Source organism: Lontra canadensis, unplaced genomic scaffold (genome assembly GCF_010015895.1).
Source record: "Lontra canadensis isolate GAN:19392208 unplaced genomic scaffold, GSC_riverotter_1.0 scaffold75, whole genome shotgun sequence".
In the NCBI taxonomy this organism is placed as follows: domain Eukaryota; kingdom Metazoa; phylum Chordata; class Mammalia; order Carnivora; family Mustelidae; genus Lontra; species Lontra canadensis.
In genome coordinates, this window is record NW_022631069.1 from 4544748 (window position 1) to 4567216 (window position 22469).

Here is a 22469-nt window from a genome sequence, read left to right on the forward strand (position 1 = left end):
GTACTGCCCCTGGGCTGTTTTGTTTATCCCCTCCCCACCCCTGCTCCTATCCAGTCTTGGAGGGAGGGGCCAAGTGGGAGCTGTGGTGTGGGGGGGGGGGCGGGAAGTCAGCCCCATCACTGGAACGACCCAAGGGGAGACAACTCCCTTCGCTTTTCCACCCCACAGGTGGGGTTCGCGCCAATGAGGGCGGAAGCCAGCGTCTTGGCCACTTACAGGAAGAGTCCCAAATATCACTCGTCTCTACTGTAACCAGAGCTAGATTTCTCTCTACCCCCTTCAGCTTGAGCAAATCCTGTCCTGTCCTGGGACAGACCGCTTCCTGCTGTCACTGCCTCCTCCTCCCATGTGCCCACCCCTGGTACCTGGGCCTGTGTCGGCAACTGTCCAAACACAGCAGGGTACTGGTCTCTCAACAAGGGACGGTGAACCCCATGAGTTCCAGACAGAGCTCTGAAGGCAGGCAGCATTGTGTCTCAGGTACCCCCAATGCTGGGCTCTGCATGTGGCAGGTTTTTTTGGGTAAGATTTTATTTATTTGTAGAGAGAGAGAGAGCGCGCGCGCACAAGCAGGGGGAGCAGCCAGCAGAGGGAGAAGCAGGCTTCCCATTGAGCAGGGAACCTGATGTGGGACTTGATCCCAAGACTCTGGGGCCATGACCTGAGCCAAAGGCAGATGCTTATCAACTGAGCCACCCAGGTGTCCCTGTGGCTGATTTTTAATGCAAGTCTGCTGGTCATTCTCCACCAAAAACAGGGTGGGGGGTAGAGGCAGTTGGAAGAAAGCAGAGATGAATAAGCAGCAGGGACTTCCTCGCCCTCAGAGCCCCACAGGCATCTGCAAAGGACTCAGAGACATAACGATTCTGCTGCGCGGGGCATGTGACTCAGACACTGATTCCCTCCAAGGACCGGTCAGGACAGCAGCCGCTTCCAGGGCTAAACCACCCAGTCCTCGGGGGGTACAAGCTAAGCCAGAGGAATGAAAGAGGGTGCATGCCAACACCAAGATGGTTTGGCAGTGTGACCCAACTCCAAACCAGGGCCGGGCCACCTTCCTGTGTCCAGGCCAAAAATATGACAAAGCCCATTGTTCTGATACTCAGTAGGATGCCCTTGCCGGTGTTGGCCGCTCTGCCAGGTACGCAATCACAGGCCGTAATGGCCACAATTAACTAAGTGCTCACCGTGGGTCAAGAAGGTTACACACATCGGCGTGTGTCACCGGAGGAGGCAGGAGAGCCCAGCAAGATGGCAAAGTCAGTCATCCCAGGTGATCCACTCACCGGTAACCATGTGAGTGCCAACTGTATGCCACGCTCCAGGCCAGGCCCTGGGGATGCAGTGAGAGGGAGACCCAGCCCCTGACCTCAGACCCCGCCTCAATTTGTGGCAGGAAAGAGACAGAAAATTGATCCAATAAACAAAAAGAGAGACTACCTAGAGAAAGCCCTGGCCATGTGCACCAGGAATCCTGAACAATAACAATCCTAATCATAAGATTTGTGCTTATAATAGCAAACAAATAAAATGGAAATAACATTAATGGCCAAACAAACAGAACAACCCTTTAGAGAAACACAAAGTGAGAAATGCCATTATGGGGTCATTAACTGAAGCCCAGCTTCATGACAACTGGGTAAATCCTAAACAAGGCCTGCCACGTTATTTTCTAAAAATTGTTTAAATCCCCTAATCCCCCATTTCCTCATCTGTAATGTTGGGATGAGTAACACCTAAAGCAAAGGGCTCTATGAAGACTAAACCTGACAGTCTATACAAAGTGCTTACCTTAAGATAAATAAAAATAAATAAAATATGATTATCCCTTTTTTAGTTAACCACAAAATACATGACATGCATAGATTTAAAGTATGACATCTCAATATACTTCTAACTTTATCGCGTGTATCCATTTCCAAAACACTCCGTTCTCACAAGTTTGGGGTCTCTCACCTGCAGTTGATTCTTTACTGGGGGTCCCTAGGGTGACCATATAATTTAGTGCCTAAACCGAGACACCTCTAAGAGTGGGGGTGGGGGGAGGATGAACAATCCCAGCAGGACAAGGGTGTAAACCAGATGTAGTATTTCGAGCAAACTGGAGGGGCTGGTTACTCTGTCCACTGTTCACAGGCCAATTTCAGGGCCAAGGCCAGCAGCCATCCCAATGCGCCCCCTTCTCCATCACTTTTGGGAGCTGCCAAGTTTGAGAGCTGGCCCAGTAAGACTGCAAAACCCTGGATGAAGCCAGCCATGGTGTCACCCCACCTGGCAGTCAGGATTGTCAACGGACATGGACAACCACACCCACCTCCCCCAGTTCCTCCCAAAACCCGAAGAAGGGCCTCAGACCCTGGTCCTGGCCCCCTGGTCCCAGCCCCCAGCACCCGTCCTCACCCTTCTTGTGCTATCTGCCAGCACGACGGCAGTCAGCAGTCCTTTCTGGTCCTCAAACGGGCCCCTTACCTCAGGTGTCCCAGGCTGTAGAAGCGGGACTCGCCGTCGGTGGAGCGGACCACCTGCAGCGTGAACATGGGCTGCAGCTGCCGGAGCTCCAGCAGGACGATGGCCAGGTAATGGATGAAGAGGAGGGCGTCCACCAGGGACACGGCATACTGCACAATGCCCTGGTAGTTCCGGTCCCGCGAGTCCAGGATGCGGACCCCGTAGAACAGCCAATAGGAAACCACAAACAGGAAGATGAGGACCAACAGGAGGGCACGGAGCACAAACACCCGTGGCACATCGGCCCTCTGCTTGCGGAAGAAGAGCGCCCAGGTCCCGATGAGCAGGATGAGGAGCTTGAATGCCACGGAGATGAAGAGTCCCTCGCAGATGGTGCCACAAGGCTCCAGCTCGTCCCTCCACAGGATGGGGGGTAACAGGATGAAGGCGATGGGAGTGAGGAACACTAGAAGTCCCAGGACGGCGGTCACGGTGAGGCCCAGGTAGCGCCTGCAGTCCAGCCCCACGCTGTCCTCCATGTCCTTGCTGATCCTGGCAATGTCCTCCTGCGATATGCTGTGCTCTGAGGTGCCTGTGATGGCCGTCGTCGTCTCCCCCCAGTTGTCATCCTGATGGGGAGAGGACAGGGAGCGTAAAGAGCCACAGGCGGAGGTCACCGGGAAAAGCCACGAAGCCAGCACTCGGACACATGGAGTCCCCAAGCCGGCCCACACCCACGGGCAACCCTAGAACATAGAGGCTGAACCCTTCAAATTCAGGAACTGTGAAGCTTGATGGCTTTCGTTGAAGTTTTTCAAGCTGTATGCTGTATTTACCCTTTCACACAGAGAAGACACAGTCTAACTTTCTGAAGAGTGTGTTGGGGGCTTCAATACACTAACCTTGATCATCCTGAGTCAGTCACCCCAGGTGATCCACTCACCGGTACCCTTGTGAGCGCCAACCGTACGCCATGCTCCAGGCCAGGCACTGGGGATGCAGTGAGAGGGTGACCCAGCCCCTGACCTCAGCCCCCACCTCAATCTGGGGCGGAAAACAGAAAAATCGTCCAGCAAACACAAAGTAAGATCGTTTAGAGAAAGTCCTGCCCATGTATGCCAGGAGTCCTGAACAAGAATGCTGGAATCTCCTGAGGCTCTGGGTTCACTGTGAGACTAATATTAGAGGGCTCACCTACCGAGGAAGACTGCGTTCGCTTCTCAGCTCCTGGCTGGGTTAAAAAAGGCTGACAAAGTCCAAGTTCTGGAAGTGGGGCATTATAATACCTCCAATAGCTCTGAAAAGCTATACGTACGAATCACAGCTGACCGGTAGTGTTTTTTGTTTTGTTTTGTTTTGTTTAATAATTATCAGCATCAAGCACTCCTTGACCATGTTTCTCACTGAGCAAGCTGAGCAAATTCAAGTAGTGCTGGCCAGGACAGCACAAAGATTCCTCCCCAAACACGCGTTCTGGTGACACACGATGTTCTTGTGAACATCGAGGGCACAGAACTCCCAGGCTTACTGCAATGTGTCTTTGACTCTCTTGCTTTCTCTCTTCTTAAACTCAGAGGTATTTTCCAGGAGGACTGATCAGTCCCTTTATTGAACAAGATCCAGGTTCTTAGGATTTCTAAACGATCCTGCTCTCTTGCTGGCAACCCTGACTCCACTACAAAGCAACAAGAGAGCAAGAAGGCAATGAAAAGCCACACGGGGTCCAAAGAGGTTTTGGCTCAGAGATTTGTGTATATGATTTAACTTAGAAAAAACAGTCCGATGCAGGGGCAAGCCGGGTGAAATTCATGTGGAAGACACCAACTTAGAAAAATCAAGTTTAAGCTGACAGCAGAGTCAGCAAGATAGGGAGGGATCCCATGACCAAACAACCTTCAATCTAGTCAAGATCAGAAAAATATGATTTATGAATGTACAGGCTACAGCAAGGAGTGGCAGCAGTGGCAAAGGTCTTGACCTACGAACAAAGAGTTCTTCAACTTGGAAAGTTACAAGTGTCGCATACTGTGAAAGAAAGCACTCTCTAGGACGACAGCCAGAAGCCACCAAGACTCTCACACATGGCTAAGGGAAGAGTAAAATGGTACAATCACTCTTGAAAACAGGTCTGGCAGCGTCCTATAAATTCAACTTATACGCTCAACTGTACGACCCAGCAATTCCACTTCCAGGTTTTTATCCAAAATAAATGTAAACATATGTCTGCAAGAAGACTCGTGTCCGAATGTTCTTAACAACTTTATTCATGATACCCCAAATGGCACCCCTCGGGTATCTATCCATCAGGAGAATGGGTAATAAATTCATACAAGAGAATATTCCTCAGCAAAAATTTAAAAAGGATGAATGGCTAAAACTCACCAAAACATGGATAAGTCTCAAAATCATAAGGCTGAGAAAAGTTCAAAACAATGATCCCAATTAAATTAAGAATATAATTTCATACCAATCATATTAAGAATATGATCCCAATTATATTAAGTTCTAATAAGCAAAACTAATCTACAGTGATAGAGATCAAAACAGGGTTTGTCTTGGAGAGGTGGAGGTGGGGACGGGAATTGACTGGGAAGCACATAAAAGAACTCTGTAGAGAAAAAAAGAAATATATATATATATATATATATATATACATACACACACACACACAGAGATATATAAATAGTGTGAATTTCATGGGTTTGTTCTGCTGTTTGAACTTCTCAAACTGTACATTTTAGATCTGTTCTTATCTCTGTGTGTAAATTTACTTCAATTAAAAAAAATCATCAATGGGGAGAAAATTGCCACAAATAGCGACAAATCGTAGTATAAAGTAAGTTCATAAAATAATTTACTTTGTAACACTCTGAAAGAGTGAAGGGCAAATACCAGATTCCATGTTTTGTACTGGGCCTAATATTCAGTTGATCATCGATGTAGAAGTAATTATTACTAGTATCTCATGGTCATTTTGTTGACCAGCGCACTGCCATGATTTAGCTATTACCCTTCTGTCCACCAGAGTTGCTTACTAAATCCCCTGGACATTTTGAGAATGGATGTACACCTCCCTTCAGATGTCTGAAGGGTCCTCTTAAGCTCAGGGTTCTTAGAACAGAAAGGATCTAAGATCCTCTAATCTGATACCCAAGATCTCCACTAAAGAGCCTGAGGCCCACAAAGGTCAGGACGGCCATGGTCACAGAGCTACTAAGAAACAGAGCCTCCAGATGCCCACTGCCATGCCTTTCCCGTCATATCCACTTGGCATAAACACCAATAGCTTCCTGATACAGCTTCCCAGTGAGCTACAAGATGTAGGGAAGCTGCAAAGAAGAGATGCCTCTGGCCCCCAGTACCTCTGAATCCCCATCTAGAAGGAAACTGACCCCCGGAGTGCTTCAAGGTGGTCCGATCTCCAGATCAGCACCAACCATCCAACCATCCAACCATCGCTCTGGCCCTCCCAGCACGCTGGCAGGTAGTACAATGGTAAGGACTAACAATAGGTACGCATCCTGGACAAACTCCACATCCATCCCACAGCTGGGCTTTGGGTCCCAAGAGCACCTCGTGTGCTCTGAGCAATTCCAATTTCAGTCCATCTACCTGCTTCTACATGCATGTGTGTGCATACCTGTGGGTGTGAGCATACTTCGGTTTATTGGGGGCCACGGCTGGCCATGCATATATTTCCAGAGCTGTGGAGGGTATGCACACACGTTTCCAGGGATAGCTCAGGGTTTATTTAGATCAGGTAGGCTGCCAGACAGTTAGGACCCAGTGAGAAGAACCCACACAGCATCTTTTTTTAAAGACAAATACATTACCAATATTTTAAAAATGGGGTGACTTCACATAAAATCCTAGTTTCCAGCTTTTCTTCAATACCACTAGACCCAGGAGCACTGAATTCCCGCATTCCTGAGCGGTAATAAGAGTCCAGAGCTGGGGAGCTGCCATTCCTCCCACAGAGAAGACATGTTCTCTAGTTTGCCACAGACCTCATCGCTCCATGCCATGGCCCCCAACAACAGCATGCCACATAGGTTGCTGCTCACCCCCGTGCTTGGCTGATAGGTTCTGGCCCCTTCTCTGTGATGCAGGGCCCATTTCATTCATCCCGTTTTCCTGTCAGGCAGCTCAGTGTACAGCCCCCCAACTGACTCTGTATACCTTGTAGCAGTCAGTCTGGGCTCTCTTAACCTCTTGTTCCCCACAGTACTCAGGGCTTCTGGAGAGAGTTTCCACCCCTGGCCTACTGTTCCACTTTGGAACGCGTCCCTGGAGATGACAGCCTGCAACTTTCCCTTTCTCTGCCCTGTCATCAGCCTGGCAGGCTTCTTTCAACACCATTCAAAGCAGGCCAACCAATCACACTTCAGAAGAATCCCCCAGGTAGCCAATGGTAGGACAGGCTGTCCTTAGACCAACAAGAAACCACGAGACATAGATAAACTCATTACCATGCTAGAAAAATAAAGATAAAAACCCAAGAGAACCTACTGCAACAAGACTTAGGAAAACATTTACTGAAAAGAGTCTTGATCAAGGGGCAGTGTGCTCACAGACTGCCTTTGATCCTTACCTGAACTTCCTCCGTCCGAGTAGAATCGTTGGCCAACAGGGGCTCTCCGGTGGGAGCTTGAATGGTGACAGATTTTTCTGACCCTCTGCCATCTTTATTCCGGGGTGATTTGTGTCTCTCTCTATTTCTCTCCCTAAAAAAAAAAAAAAAAAGGAGGTTATCAGCCAGCACATTTATACTGTATGAATCACCTCTCATCGAATTTACATTTCATTGTGAGTTTAGGAAAATTCTACACGCGCGCGCACACACACACACACACACACACACACAGAGCCAACACCCACCCAAGCCTCCCCCTGCAAGGAGTAAGCTCATTTTTACTCCCTATTTAGTATTTTCTGTCATTCTAAGATCCAAAACAAAAACTGTCACTCCTCCCTCAACAGTGGAGTTGAAAATAGATTTTTTCAAAGCCTAAAATTGTGAGTTTTAGAATTTCTGTAGCTGAGGCACATTTTACTATAAAATTACTGACTTGATTTGGTTCTAATTTGCCTAAATTCATTTTCTAAGGCTTTCTTGTGGGGACAACACTGCAAAATATTTACACTTTGGTCTGTCCAAAAAAATCTGGGACATGCTGTCACCCTACACCTTTGGACAAGTTGAGAAGAAAGGAAATCCTAAACCAGTACAAAGAAGCATTTACTTCTCATTCCTACGAATTCAAACTGAAAGTCATTCCCATAGGTTCTGGCTGAATTCAAAGGCATCCAGAGGAACAATAAAAGCCAGGACAAATGACACCAAGAGGTGCGTGTGGGCATGTGTGTGCATTTTCAGGCTTCCTAAGGAAAGCAGGCTGCTGCCTCATTTTACCCCAGATAAACTTCCTGGGTGGTCTTCCAGGGTAACTATGAGAGCACCCTGCCTCGGGTCAATCTTGAAATTATGAAAGGAAATCAATCACTGTGCAAAGCTCTAAAGTCACAACCTGGCCACTAACCACCTATGGAAACTGGCACTCCTGTCCCCAACTATGACAGTCAGTCCAGAAGCTCCCACAGAAGGAGCCTGTCCATCAGGGCCTCCTGTCTTAGAGGCTACCTTGACATCCCTTCAAACACCTGCTCTCATTCCCAAGGTCCCCCCAGGCAGGACAGAGCACTGCACACACAGGCTTTGGGGACAACAGTCAGATCTCAGTCATGCTCCTAAGTGACCTTGCACAAGTTACTCAACTTCTGAAAACCTCAGTTTCCTCTCTGTGAAATGGGGACAATGATAATACTGCATAGGTAATGTATGCAGAGATCAGTACAGGGGCCTCAGAGGAGATGTGGAAGGAATTATTAACACGTGGTCCGACTCCTTCCCCTCCACAGTGTGTGTCCTAATAACCTGCTACTTAGCCAACAAAATCCCATGCAGACTTCCTGCGGGCAAACTCTGACCTTCTCAGCACCTCTCTAGGATAAGCAGTGGTTGGTTCCTTCAAAGAGCAGGGAGGCGTCCTCGGCCCCAGAAACTCTCAGTTGAGAGCGTCTCTAATTGCTGGAGCTTAACTTACCATCCTGATCTACTGTTATATTAGAGTCTAGAAACGCATGTGTTCTCATCAACTTGGGTGTTTTAGTTTAACCAGGTAACTAGGGGGACAGCAGAAAATCAGTTAACCTAGAGATGTATCTATCAATGCCGATCATTCCACTCCCCCCTCCAATTTAAACAGTGCTTTCCTAAGTGCTCTATGATATTAATTTCACCCCATCCTAATCCTAACAATGACTGTATGAAGCCAGTAGATGTGTCCCCATTTCAGAGATGGAAAAAACCGAGGCTCACGGAGGTTAACTGACTTGCCAAAGTCGGAGTAAGTGGCACGATGCGACCCCAGGTCTGCTCCCACCACGTTGATTCACACCCGCTATGGCTGCACTGATCTGAAGAACGACTGAAGATCTGGTAACATGAACATTCCTATTGCTCATCCGGGCACCCTCTACTTGAACCACTGAGCTCTGAAATCCTCCTGTGGAGCTACTGCTGGCAGGCACAAATGCCCTATGACCTTGGGCAGCACAACGCGATGAGCCCAACGCTCTGAGTTGCCAAAGACAATCACTTCAAAAGGCCCGAGTGTGAGAAACAATAAACCATTTGGGAGAGCCCTCCCAGGCACCTGGGCACTCTTCGGGGTGACCTGTATGGGCGGAGTCTAGAATCCCTGCTTCCCAGGGCCTCCATTGGCTGACCCAGGAGTCTCCTCTTCTATCTTGTGTTTCCATCACCAAGTCAGGTCTATCTAGCCAACCCCATCTATCTATGCACTACTCCCATGGGTCAAATCCTGTGACAGCACAAATTCCACTGGACACCAAAATTCTTTCACTGAATGCCAAGCGGTGGAGCCTGAACCCGGCCAAGGCAGAAAGCAGGTCGGGGACACACCCAGGGCTGGAAACTGCCTCCCCAGGGCCAGCCATCACTCTGACCCCTGGCCCACCCCAGCTGGCTCTTAAAGGGCCCAACAGCATCCAAAGGAGAAGGCCCAGCCTGAACCATTCCCTTGGTGACATCTGGTAAACCGGATAGGAACCTATCATTCAATAATTCCAGGAAGGTTCTCTCATCCCCCAGAGCCAGAAACCTGAAACCAGTGCTTCTCACACCCGAGTGTGCAGAGACACCACCTGGAGTGGGCATTTGAGTGCACATTCACTGGCCCCACCCCTAGGGAATTCTGGAAGAGAGACAACAGGAATGACATTTTCACCAGCACCCCAGGTGATCAGGATGCAGGGCGTCCAGGAAACTTTCCCCAGGGTTCTTCCACCCAAATGCTCCTGGGGAGAGGGGTGTGGGAGTGAGTGCTTGGAAGTCTGGCTGTCTGTGAAGTGCCTGTATGCAGCAAGGGCTCAGTAATGGGCCCGTTATGCACAGCCCTAAGATGTAGAGGTAGAGTAGCTTCCTTATTAAAGCGGCATTCAGAGGAGGAGGCTGGAGGGAAGGCTCAGGCCAGCATGCAGGACTCAGCATCAGTCTTGTGCCAGTCCCCGCTGCCAAGGGACCGAGAGGGGCCATGCAGCTTTTACAAAAATCACTGGTCATGAACTACTGCTCCAGGAAGGTGTCCGAGCAGGTTCTAAATAGAGAAGTCCAACAAAAATACTGCCATCCAGTGCTGTCCAGGGTGCCGAGCTCGGAGCACAGGATGGCTGCTTCACTGCACGAGGAGCCCACGTGTTCTTCTCAATACTCCCAACGCTGGGACTCCAAGCAAGGGCCAAGTGCACTCTGGGAGAGGGCTTTGCGGTGGTGAAGACAATCCGTTCATGGGGTCTAAGAGTGAAAACAGGAGATGGGGCAGAGCATGGCGGGGGCAGTGGGTATGGCTATCAAACCACAAAACGGCTGTTAGGAACCCAGGCGCACCAGGGAGGGTTTCCCGATGTGCCTGAGTAGTAGGGATCACCTCGTGCCTTTGCTGGGCAGGTGCGTCAGCTGCAGGAATTGCTGTATCTCAGCATCGGTCTCCAGGCAACATCCACCAGTAAGGGTACAGTGTATCTGTGCTTGAGTGTGTGCAGGCCAGAGGGTGGAAGAGCAAGCAACGGCACGCAGGAGGCCCAGGCAGGTGTCCGTACCTGCCGTGCTTATGTGCATAAACCCATCTACTTAGATGATTCCAGAGCTGGGCCCTTGGGGGCAGCTGTAAACGCCCCTGGTTCCAGCCAGAACCCCCATCAGTTCCTCTTCCCTTCCCACTACAGTCGGCATTTCCTGGGAAAGACGATTTAGCTGTTTCTGTTGTTGGTCTCTTTCTATTTGGGGAAAGCCAGCCCTACCAGTCACTCCGCCCTTTCCTTCTCCATCACCACCCACTACCTGCCCTTGCTTGGCTGACGGTGGGGCTGTCTGGCTGCTTCCGATGGCTCAGCAACGGACTCGGGTGGGAGGGTTGGGCGCAGCACAAACCAACTCTGAGGCCGCCTGGGAACAAAAGCGCCAATTCCCTCCCTATCCTGGCCATCCTCTCTTGGACAGTGCATTTCAGCACATGAGTTTCCTGCCCCACCCCCATTCCCCCTCTAGCTGCTCCCCATCTAGCACAGCCCGGGGAGGAGCCGGGCTTCCAAAGGGCCAACGAGTCGGGCCGGAAACCTGCCAAGGGTACCTGCTAGGCTCGTAAGGTCAGGCAAACAGCACTGCCTTTCCGCACCTCCCATGTTATCGCCTGCTAAACGGGGGTACCACCTCCCATGGCTCTAGGACAGCCATGAGGATGGGGGACAGGAGCTGAGGGTCCTCACAGGTGCCCACCAAGTGTTCCTTAGCATCGCTGGCCGCTGTGGTATGTGACGCAGGGAACTGCTACTCCAGGCTCAAAAGGTAAGACAAGGTCAGCTGAAGTCGGCACCATTTTCCCAGCAAGTTGACTAACTGGACACCTTCTGGAGAGAGCAGACATCACAAAACCAGCCTGCTGACCTCTTTGTTGGAAAAGAATCAGGTGTCATCTGTTTGGAACCCAGCCAGCCCCCCACAGATGATCACGGTGTCACTGGGCATATCAAATTTGGTGCACTTCATTATTCCTTTCTGGGTGAGAGGCCTAATACAATTACCCCAAAGCAAGGTCCCTCCCCTTTCTTCCTTTTCCATTCAAATTCCTGACAAATCCCTGAGCAGAACAGCCTTCACGGGGACCCATCTGGGGGATACCATACCCTTGGCAGGCGCTAGGGCCTGCTTATACAATGGTGAGGGGTAATCTTATGGCTTAATATTCTTTATGCCCGACACAGTACTCCTGGGCCCACACCATCTACAGACTACAAGCTTTGCCCCATAGTTAGCTACTGCGCCTTACAGGACCCTCAGGGAATTCACCACATGTGGGTGCTGTTTTTTCCTCAAGAACCCATGGAATCTCTGATGGCCATCCCCTCCACCCAGAGCTTTTCTGAATAGGCATTCAGCAGCACTCCTTGATTACTTTATTCAAAGGCTCAGCTTGTACTCTCATTTGCCAAGTACTTTCCACATGGGTCCAAGGGAGGCATTAAGAGTTTGGCATGCCGTTTTAATTGGAAGTTATTATCTCTTAACGTCACCACAAGAGCACTGCTGGACCAATTTTTGGGGGCCCCAAGGGGCCTAAGAAAAGACTGGAGCACAGCCAGGGGCCCACACATAGGACAGTTGGGACCCATGTGTAGGCAGAGGAGATCCGAGATGGTTCCTCCTCAGAGTCGAGTAAAACGTCGTCCCCCATTCATCCCCAAGCACGAGTGGCACCCCAAATTCCTATTTCTGTCACTGCTGTGTGGAAAAGAGAAGCTTGGTATACGGACAAAGGAATGGCTTTCTCCAGTTGGATGTTTCCAAACAGCTGTTTCTGGTGTTTTAGGATGACTCTAATGTTTTACTCGCTGGTTGAAACTGGTGATGAATCTTTGATCCCCAGAGGTGTTCTGACTTTCCAGAGATCTGGGCTCTGCCGTGTCACCTGAGGCCTCCCTCGGCAGACTTCTATTCAGCATGCTGCCAGGAAGACTGACCCAGGCTCCAGGACGAGCTCTTTCACACCCTTTTCCACATTTTTATGACTTTAAAACCAACACGTGAAAATTTAGAAAATAATGAAGGCTTAAAAAAACAAAAACACAAAAACACAAAACCCACCCATAATTTTAATGATCCCTATATTCAGAGACCAGACAGGCACGGCCAATAATGTTACCATTCATCTTCTCATAAAAATACATAATTATTATAAAGCACAAAGTTTTGATTCTTGTTTTTTATATCATGGCCTCATAAACATGATTCCTCAGGTCATTAAACAATCTGAAAATTGTTGTTTCTCATTCTTTCACTCCATTCAGATTTTTAAACACAAGACACACCCTTGTAGAAGACTGAACAGGTACAGAAAGATAAAGCAAAAACAAAATTCCCATCAGACACCATCTTGTGTTCGGCCCCTTTCCTGCGGTGATCCACTGTGGGCAGCTCAGAGAATATCTTTCCAAACCTCTGGCTGCCTGTGTACATGCAGACAGGCTCACAAATAAATAAGTCTATTAGGTCGACACATCTTATCGCTGCATTACAAAACAAAGTCCCACTCTGCATTTGGCTGCTTTTGAGAGGAACTGCTTGGTCAGGGAAACACCATTCCCAGTCCTCACGGGGCTGTGACTGCAGCTGGGCCTTTGGGCAGTGGCCAGTTGGGACCTTTGAGCGTGATGCTGAAATGCCACGGCTGTTAACAGCATTCATACAGTCACCGGTTAGTGACCTCCCACTGTTGGCCATGTTAAATGCTTTACATGCACAATCATACGGAATTCTCTCAACAGCCCCGTGAGGTGGCTGGACCCATTTCACAGATGAGGAGTCTAAGAAAGAGGTGGGACTACCACTTCACCAACTGTTTTCTCACCCTCTCCATCCACTCATTCCCTTGTTCTTTTACTCACCAATCAGTCTCCAGGTCTGTAATACTGCAGGCACTATGAACGCCAGCGAAGACCTGCGCGGGAGGGAGTCTGGCCCCCATCACCCTGCATGGCGGGTTTTCATTACCCAGGCTTGTTTACTGGGAAAACTCATCAAGAGAGAAATACGGCACTAGGCCAATCCCACCACCTAGTGTATAAACCTCACTGCAAATGCCTAAAGGGCAATGAGTCAGCGACTTTAGGTAAAAAGCAACAAATCAACACTTTTTTTTTTAATTTTCATTTACAATCTTGGTAAAGCTTTGGGAGACCTGTTGTCTGTGAGAAGTATTTAGAAATGAAAACCATTTCCACTGCAGGGAGAAACTTTAATTTAAAATCAATTGTGAGAAATTAAGGTCATCAACCATAATGGCAGCTATAAAATGTAAATTGGTGGTACAGTTACTCCCAGCACATGTTAAATGCTCTTAAAGCCCGCCTGCTTGTGGGCCGCTGGACTGACCCTCTGGCAACAACAGCCCCACAACCTGGCTTTACCACTTGGAAAGTGAGTCTAGGCTGGACTGACCTGCGAGTTTCCAGGAAATGCGGGACAATCTAGAGCTTACATACCCTTGTCTGTGAGATTTCTTCGAATGACTGGAATAATAAGAATATCCAGAATATGTGGACTCGGTATCCATAGCAATGGGGAGCTTGCTCTTGAGAAAGGAGCAGCAGCAGTGTTTCTCCTCGGAGGTAGAGAATTTCACCAACTAGACTTTGAAAGCTGCAAAGGGTCTGGAGATCCAGGAGCCGCTCTTCGAGAGGAACAAATTCTAGGAAAAGCAGGGAGGAAAAAAAGAGAATCAACTTCCAAAGGCAACCTAAAGATTCTGGAAGATAAATGATAGCAGCCACCTCCCCTCTGGGTCTTTGTTGGAGAACAAGCAAGCAGGGAAGGAGCGTCTAAACGCTAAGTGCTTCCCTAGGGGTCCCGGAGGAAGACAGGTAGGGACTAGGCAGGCTACCCCTCTAGCACAGCAGCTGGCCTAACAGACGTAGGAGAGACCTGGCCCCCGGCCATTTCCTGGACACAGCCTCACACAACCTCACCGCCCGGGTTCAGGCTGGAGGAAGTGGCTTCCCACAGCCTAGACAGGGCCCAGTCCCCACTGACAGTTTGCTGGTTATAAGAACAATACGCAGGAAAGCGGCTTTTAAGGGATTTTGCTCATAGTTTCCAAAAAACAATTAAAAAAAAATTCTCTATCTCTTTAAACCAGGGATCCAAACACCAGAGAATTTATCTTAGAGAACTGATTTTTTTCAAAGAAAAACTATTACCGCGTTGTTTACAGCAGGAAAAAGCATGAAATAAGCGAAATGCCCCCAAAGCGCTGGAATAGGTAAGGAAAACACAGTTCCTCCACTCAGATATCACATAGCTGTTTAAAATAATCAGGAAGAATGGGAAGTTTTACAACATAATGGTAAATTTAAAGACCAGACTACAGGATCATGGATACACCCTGAGCCTGCTGTTACAGTTAAAATCATATAGCAGGCTTACGTAAACACAGCGATTAAGAGGGAACATCAGAAAATGAAGGAAAGCAGGTGACTTATTAGTTGCAGGCTCCGGGGTCTTTGCCCCACGTTTCCATTAGCTATTGCTTTGCAATAAAAATACACTGGAAACACTTCCAAGTACATTCCTGAGGCCTGAGTGCTAAAAACCCTTTACTTCTAAAGGCCTGAGAAGCACAAGTTTGTCTCTCCCAGCATCCCGCACCCCATTGCTGGTCTCCGCCCCTCAAGGCTCCTCCTTCCAGTGTCCCCGCCCTCCCCTGGGAGCTGAAAGTGCAAACAGAGCCAGTGACTTAAGTGTGAAGGGAGAACAAAGGAGCTGCAAATGCCACAGCCTACCCCTACTGGGAAGGGGCCAAGGCACCCCCCCCAGTACCCCTCCCAAGCACCCCACCCCCAGCAACCTGCAGGTCCAGAGCCAACCTCCTGGTCACTGCCACACACCAACACAGCTCCCAGTCTCAAATACCACCTAAGAGGGCTTTGCCCTTAGCGTTCATTCTGCCTGGAAGTGAGATGCATTCACTTCCAGGCGCTGTGACCAAGGGGCTAGCCTCCCTTGTCCTGGGTCTCATGACTCATGGTTGGTTTCCCACCTCCTCTGCCATCAAGAGCCCCAGGCAAGCAGTGGGTTCTAGTCAGAGCTCTTCGCTGTCTGATAGAAGCCAGGAGAAGCCACTTGCCTTCTTCAGCCTCAGACTCCTCATCTGTCAAACTGGGATAAATCACAGGGTTGAGGGGTACCTGGGTGGCTCAGTCAGTTAAGCAGCTGCCTCCGGCTCAGGTCATGATCCCAGAGTCCCAGGATCGAGTCCCGCCTCTGGCTCCCTGCTCAATGGGGAGTCTTCTCCCTTTGCCTGACACTCTGCCTACTTGTGCTCTCTCTCTGTCAAAAAAGTAAATAAAAAAATCTTTAAAAAAAAATCACAGGGTTGGGGTGCCTGGGTGGCTCAGTGGGTTAAAGCCTCTGCTTTCAGCTCAGGTCATGATCCCAGGGTCCTGGGATCGAGTCCCACATCGGGTTCTCTGCTCAGCAGGGAGCCTGCTTCCTCCTCCCTCTCTCTCTGCCTGCCTCTCTGCCTGCTTGTGATCTCTTTCAAATAAATAAATAAAAAATCTTTAAAAAAAAAAAAATCACAGGGTTGATCTGAGAAAGGAAACACACACAGGATCGGGGGCTGGGTTCCAATGCCTGGCTTTCCCCACATATTGGTTCCGTAACCTCAGTCAAATTACTTGAGCTCTGAGAACCCACACTGTCGAGTATGAGTACCAGGGCTGCTGGGAGAAACAAGGGGGCTCCAGCTGCAAGTGGGCCCAGCACAGGCGGCAGGGGCAGCGGGTAAGTGAGAGTTGGGGCTATAAGACTCCCCTTCAGGCTCTGAAAACTCATGTCCCTTCTTGTCTTTCTAAGCAAGAGAAAACCCTGGACAGAAGCAGGGCAGAGCCAGTGCCTGGCTCACCCCGCCACTGGCAGCCCATCTCCACACGGCATCTCAGCACCCGGGGGTTGGTAACCAACTGTGCACTCAAGCAAGGCAGTTTCCCACCCATAAAATGCAAATGAGGTCCCTAGTCTGTGGGCTGTGAAAACGTAGTGGCATTTTTTTCAGAATGTGAGTTTTGCTTCTGGACCACCTCCACTTCCTTAGAAGACAGCAAGAGACAATCATAATCACCCTCTTTGCTCCCAACTCTGCCTCCCACCGTTTTCCACCAGCAATTTCAGGGAGCTGCCAGCACCCTCGGTTCTCATCTCTCTGCTCTAGGGTCTGCTGCTTGTTCATCTGCTTTGTACCTGGCTGACACCTACACCAAGAGGTGAGCCAAATCCCCAGGCCTGCCCAGCAGGAGCCTCTTTCCCTCAAGGTCCTTGGCCCGGGGCTCTCCGGTCACCCCCCTTCTTGTCCCCACTTCCAGCTAATTCTGGCTAAATGCTGCTGGGGTGTCTCAGAGGCAGATGACCCAGGCCCTACAGACCTGGGCTGGTGCTATTCATGCTTCCTGATGGAGACATCACTGGAGACACTGTTGCCCTGCCCCCCATAAAATGAGGCCATTTAACACGAGCTCTTCCTAGGTCCCTGAGAGCAATAAACCAGGCTCCCTATGTAAGGCTCATGGTAACCCAGGCTCCATTCCCCTTCCCCCTCTGCAAGAGGACATCATTCCAAGTACTCATTAAAATCTCTGGCCATCCATTAAGACAACTCCAGGCACGTCCCTCAAAGGCAATCATGGGCTCCCAAGTGCCCTCTGGGGAAAGGTTCTACCCAACTCTACCAGCACCCATGTCCGGGTTCTCCCCAAGTCCTCCCTGTACTCCTCAAAGGGGTGGTCTGTATATGCTGCCACTCCCTCCCTCTCAACTGCCACCCCAATCTTCCTCCCTCAACACTCCACTGAAACAGCTCTAAGTGGGCCACATCCAAAGGTCACACCCTCGTCCTCCTTTCCCTAGACCTTCTGATCCCATTCTGCATTCATCTCTCTCTGTATTTAGCAAGCAGCCACAGGAGAGCACGCTAGGCAATGCTAGGACACAGCAATGACAAGGCGCACATTTGGCGCCCTGCCTGTCTTCCCAGAGCTTCCTGCGGCCGTCCATCCTCTGACAGGATGGCGCTGATGCCACCGCTTCTCCAACACTCCCGCCCTCTCTCCCATCAAGTTATCCCTTAAGGCTCAAAACTCATCCATGTTTCCTCTCCATCCATGGATTTACTCTAGTGTAAGCTTGGAGACAGGAGCCACGGTTTCCCTACCGCAGCATATGGACGTATTAGGCACTTGACATACACTGAAAGAGTAAATCCCCAGTGCGCATCTCCCACTCAGCTGCCTCTTGATCCCCTTGGGATTATCATTATCCCCACCAGTGCTTTCTGGAGTCCTGGCCTATTCTCTCCAGTGTCCTCTGCCGGGGGATACAGTCATCACACCAATCCTGTCCACCCAGCCCCATGCCATGTCTGACACTCTCTCCCAGGATTCCCTCACATCCCACTGTCACTGTCCTCAGGAGCCTCCCCTCACTCTCCTGGAGCTCGGCCACCCACCTCCCCCAGGCTCCCTGGACAGAGGGCTAACCTGTCACAAAGCCTGCAAGTTTCCCCATGGAATCTGGTCTACAGTCTACGCTGAGCTCAGGCTCCTTCCCCTAAGTCATGCTGCTCCTCTCATGGTTATCAACTCCTGTCCCAGATCTGAGTAAGGATTAAGCAAGAGCAACAGAGGCAAACTGACAATATCCAGAGCGGACTCATTTTAAGGCCCAATGAAAGAGCGTGGATGTAGTTAATAGAAACACCCATCGTGAAGCTTATCACTGCAATGATATATTTATGAGATAGTTCGCTGTATGCACAAGAAATTAGCAGAACTCAAATAAGGTCAGAGGGACCCGTTATCAGGAAGATAATAAAGCAATGACAAGGAATCAGGTCCACCACCCCCACCCCCGCCCCCGGGGTAATAAATGGACAGGAGGCAGCACAGGCCTGAACAGAATAGCCACATAAAGGTGGAAATACGGATCCTAGAATCTGGAACTGTGGGCCCCTGGAGATGACCCATACAGTGCAGCTGGGCAGCTGCCACGGTGATCTTCCACGTCACAATGTGGATGTCACCTCTCTGCTTCAAACCCTTCCGTGGGGTCCCATTAAAGTTGGAATACAACAGGAAAACCTCCCTTGGGTCCGCAGGGTCCGGCCCACCTGGCCAGCTGCACTCCCGTTCTGGGGCTCCAGGCCCATTGAGGCCTGGAGCCCAGTTTAATGACAACGCTGCTTCTCTCAAGAGGCCTTTCCAGATCCTCCAGGTGACGGGGGGCCCGTCACAGCACCCTGGACCACGATCGGCAACGTCTGTGTACCAGATGCTCAGTAACTGTGTGCCGAGGGAGGGTGTCTGTGGCCGACCTCAGGCTGTGGAGGCCACAGAGGCACCATGGGCAGAACCTTGGAGGCTGCCCATCTGCCATTCTCCGCACTCCAGGAGGGGAGAGCAACGCGGTGATGAGCTGAGATGAGCTGAGCAGCGACGTCAGAACCGCCAGCTTTTGGATCACGGGACAGTGTCCTCAGCGGCAACGTTTCTATTCCAGACATGCTAGGGTAGGATTAAGCTATGGTGTCAGTCCCGCTGATGCCTGATAGCGCCCGGCCCCACTGCCTCCCCCTGCCTTCCTGCCATCCACCACCCTGCACCCTGGCTGTAGCAGCAACTGCAGGCACTGCCTGGGCGGGGGTGGGGTGGGGAGGCCTGGCGGCAAAAGCCAGCATGGGGCTGGAGCTGGTCAGTTCACATCTCTGCAAAGTTGAGACCAGTGTACTTCTGCTGTGCGGCAGAAGGTCCCAGAGAAGCCCCTTCGCCACACTTTATTCAAAACAAAATGACCATCAGTGTCCTCCAAGAGAATCTCTCCCTAAAGTCAGGTTCACCCACATATAATGTGCCTGACTACTACTTAAAAGAAAAACACAGTGTTCAGCAAATCATCTGAGGGAAATAATACGTTACGGTAATGACAGTGGTAAACATTAAGTTAACCTTGGCGAAAAGGAAATTATAAAAACATCAACAGCTCTGCCTACAGCTATTAAGTAATTAAGGGAACTCTGGTTTGGAGGGTAGAAAGTTCTCTCTCAAGGGGTACAGGGAGGCACGCTGCATCTCAAGAGCCGCTCCGCTCCTTCCGTGGTGGAGGTTATTTCCAAGGGAAAGAAGGTTCTGGTACTGTTACGTTTAGGTAGATGGTGCTTACTACTTTTTATCATACAGAGAATGCTAAAGCGTTTGCTCCACTAATTATTTTTCCCCATTAATTGTTATTTTTATTATGTGTTGTGGTGGACATTTTTCTCAAGGTACCCCGTTTCGGTTAGAGGGCACCCAAAGGGAACATGTAAACTGAAATAATTTTGTTCATGGTCAGCTCTTCCTCAACGGAGGAGAAGCAATGAACAAAAGTTCTGGAGTTAACACCATCAACCTTCAAATCCTGGCTCTGGTGTGTATCAGCTGTATAACCTCAGATCAAGTTACTTACCCTTGCTGTGCCTGTTTCCCTAACTCTAACAACAGAATTATATTTTACTTAACGGCTTGCAGTGGGTATTATATGAGAGAATTCACAGGCGTTGAGAATAGGGCCTTGTATGCAGAAAGCACAACTGTTAGGCATTATTGTTTATCAGTAAAGTGAAGTTAGGAAGGTTATGTGGGTATGGCATGAGACCTCTGTATTCCTTGCATACTCTTAACATGCATTGTTTGGTCAGTACTACTCTATCCTGGACGAATACCATTAACTGTAGCTAATCTAGTGACGTCTATTCTGTTCCCTGGGCCTCCTTTTGCTAGTCCCAGGTTGGAAGGGAATATCAGGCAGATCAGAAAAGACTGTGTGTTATTGCATTTATTTAGAGGACCTTGGGGTTGTAAGGGAAGGTGGGAAGAAGTATGGCAAGCTCTGCAAAACATTTGGATGAACTTCTGGTCTATAAACCATAACACGTCATCCAGGTCACTGATACAGGGATCAGAGGGCTTGTGGCATCTGTGACAAATCCAATGATACTTGTATTACAATAGACCTCTTCTAGAAGAATGATCCTGGGCCACTGTACACAGGCAAAGAAAATGTCAACCTCATTTTACCTGTTTTGCCAATGATTTCAACTCACCTTCCTAGAATAACTGCTCTTGGCTCCAGTCCCTAATTACCTCTGAAACACCCCCAGCAGCTAGGTATAGATTTCCGAAGAGCTGTGAATGCTTAAAGTATCTGGGGTTCTATGATGCATATCTATTTTCAAGTGGCTCCCTTATCCCCTGCTAGATTTTTAAGCTTCAAAAAATAGATTTTACGAGTACTACCTTCTCTGTAAATCCCATGGTGCCAAGTCCAATGATCACTGTCCAATAAATGGGATTCAGAAAGACCCTGATGGGAGAGCGGCACACACATTTTCATCAGGCTTCAGGCAAGACCAAAGCCACTAGTGAAGACATGGTCCAGCCTCAAATCCACTTACACCTGTCTTTTTTTTTTTTTTAAGATTTTATTTATTTGACAGAGATCACAAGTAGGCAGAGAGGCAGGCAGAGAGAGAGAGGGAAGCAGGCTCCCTGCTGAGCAGAGAGCCCAATGCAGGGCTAGATCCCAGGACCCCAGGACCATGACCCGAGCCGAAGGCAGAGGCTTTAACCCACTGAGCCACCCAGGCGCCCCTCCACTTACACCTGTCTTGTCCACCTTCTGGAAAATGGCACAGCACGATGCCCACATCACATGTCTGCACACAGCTAACCCCCTAACCACAGCTAGTTCACTTGACAGAGAGAGTGCCTGGCACTAATAAAAAAACAGACTACAGTTCATCGTGTGCTTACTATATGCTGTGGGCTGTTTAAGTCTTTTTTGTATGTAATATCTCACTTAATCCTCACAACACGCCATATAAGGAACAACAAGCATTCAGGTCAAGTTACAGTTAAGGAAAGCAAGGTCACAGTAAGCGAAGGATCCAGGGCTTGAACCATGGAAAACGTACAGCAATACAGCGATTACCAGAACTGTTTATTTACATCTCAGAGGGTAGGCAACAATCACGGACTGCCCCAAAACATACATAACCCACAAAGAATTTTGTAATTTCCAACTCCTGCTCACAGGTTCAGCGTCCCAAGCATTGTGGGGAGTCCGGGAGAAAAGAATCAGAAAGAGCTGGAGCTCCTAAGGGGTTCCCAGCCAAAAGGTACACACTGCCTATTAAAATACAATGCGATAAGCACGAACGCGATGCCAGGTCTGAGGCAGAGAGGGTGTGTGTTTGTGTGTGTTAGGGGATGGAGGGAGAAGATGTTTTTAACCCAACATCTGTTTATTCTTCAGCAGACTGGGGTGACATGGAATTGGGGCTTGTAGGGAAACTCTCCTTTACGCTTCTGTCCTGTTGTTCAAACACCTAAGACAATAAAAACGTCCTGCTTGGTAAGCTGTCCTTACAAACAGGCCATTCCCAAAATTCTTCTCCCATTCTACTTACAAATTAAATTGCAATCGAGTCACACTGCAAAGGCTGTAACAGTGAAAACTTCACACTATATGTTCCACTAATTACCCTGAGAGACACCAATGTTTGGGAATGCTAAAAGCCCATGGGTAGGTAAAGAGTGTTGTTTCTATGAACTGCAGAATAAAACAGTTTCCTCCCAGAAATCAAAGCCCCAGCTATATCACACTGATTTAATTCAACTCTAAAAACTCTAACTAGTGGTTACATAAAATGACTAATTACTTTTCCCCGGTTTTAGACAGTTTCTGCCATGTCACTAAAAAGCCTAGGAGCTGTGTAATCAAACAACCCACCCCCCAGGAAGAAGAATGCTAATTAGCATTGTTGATTGGTGACACAAGCTATAATATTTTCCAGCAA

The 22469-nt window shown here is 49.2% G+C and overlaps 1 protein-coding gene across 3 annotated transcripts in view; it reads right to left on the reverse strand.

The window, feature by feature from the left end:
• Positions 1–22469, reverse strand: part of VANGL1 (VANGL planar cell polarity protein 1) — a 46209-nt gene that overhangs the window by 22460 nt on the left and 1280 nt on the right. For all 3 annotated transcript variants that reach the window (XM_032881359.1, XM_032881361.1, XM_032881360.1), the window contains 3 exons: positions 14068–14273; positions 7040–7172; positions 2470–3077 (listed from right to left, as the gene is read on the reverse strand). In XM_032881359.1, the coding sequence (XP_032737250.1) occupies positions 2470–3077; positions 7040–7172; positions 14068–14138 (812 nt within the window). In that variant the 5' untranslated portion in view covers positions 14139–14273. The remainder of the gene's footprint in view (positions 1–2469; positions 3078–7039; positions 7173–14067; positions 14274–22469) is intronic.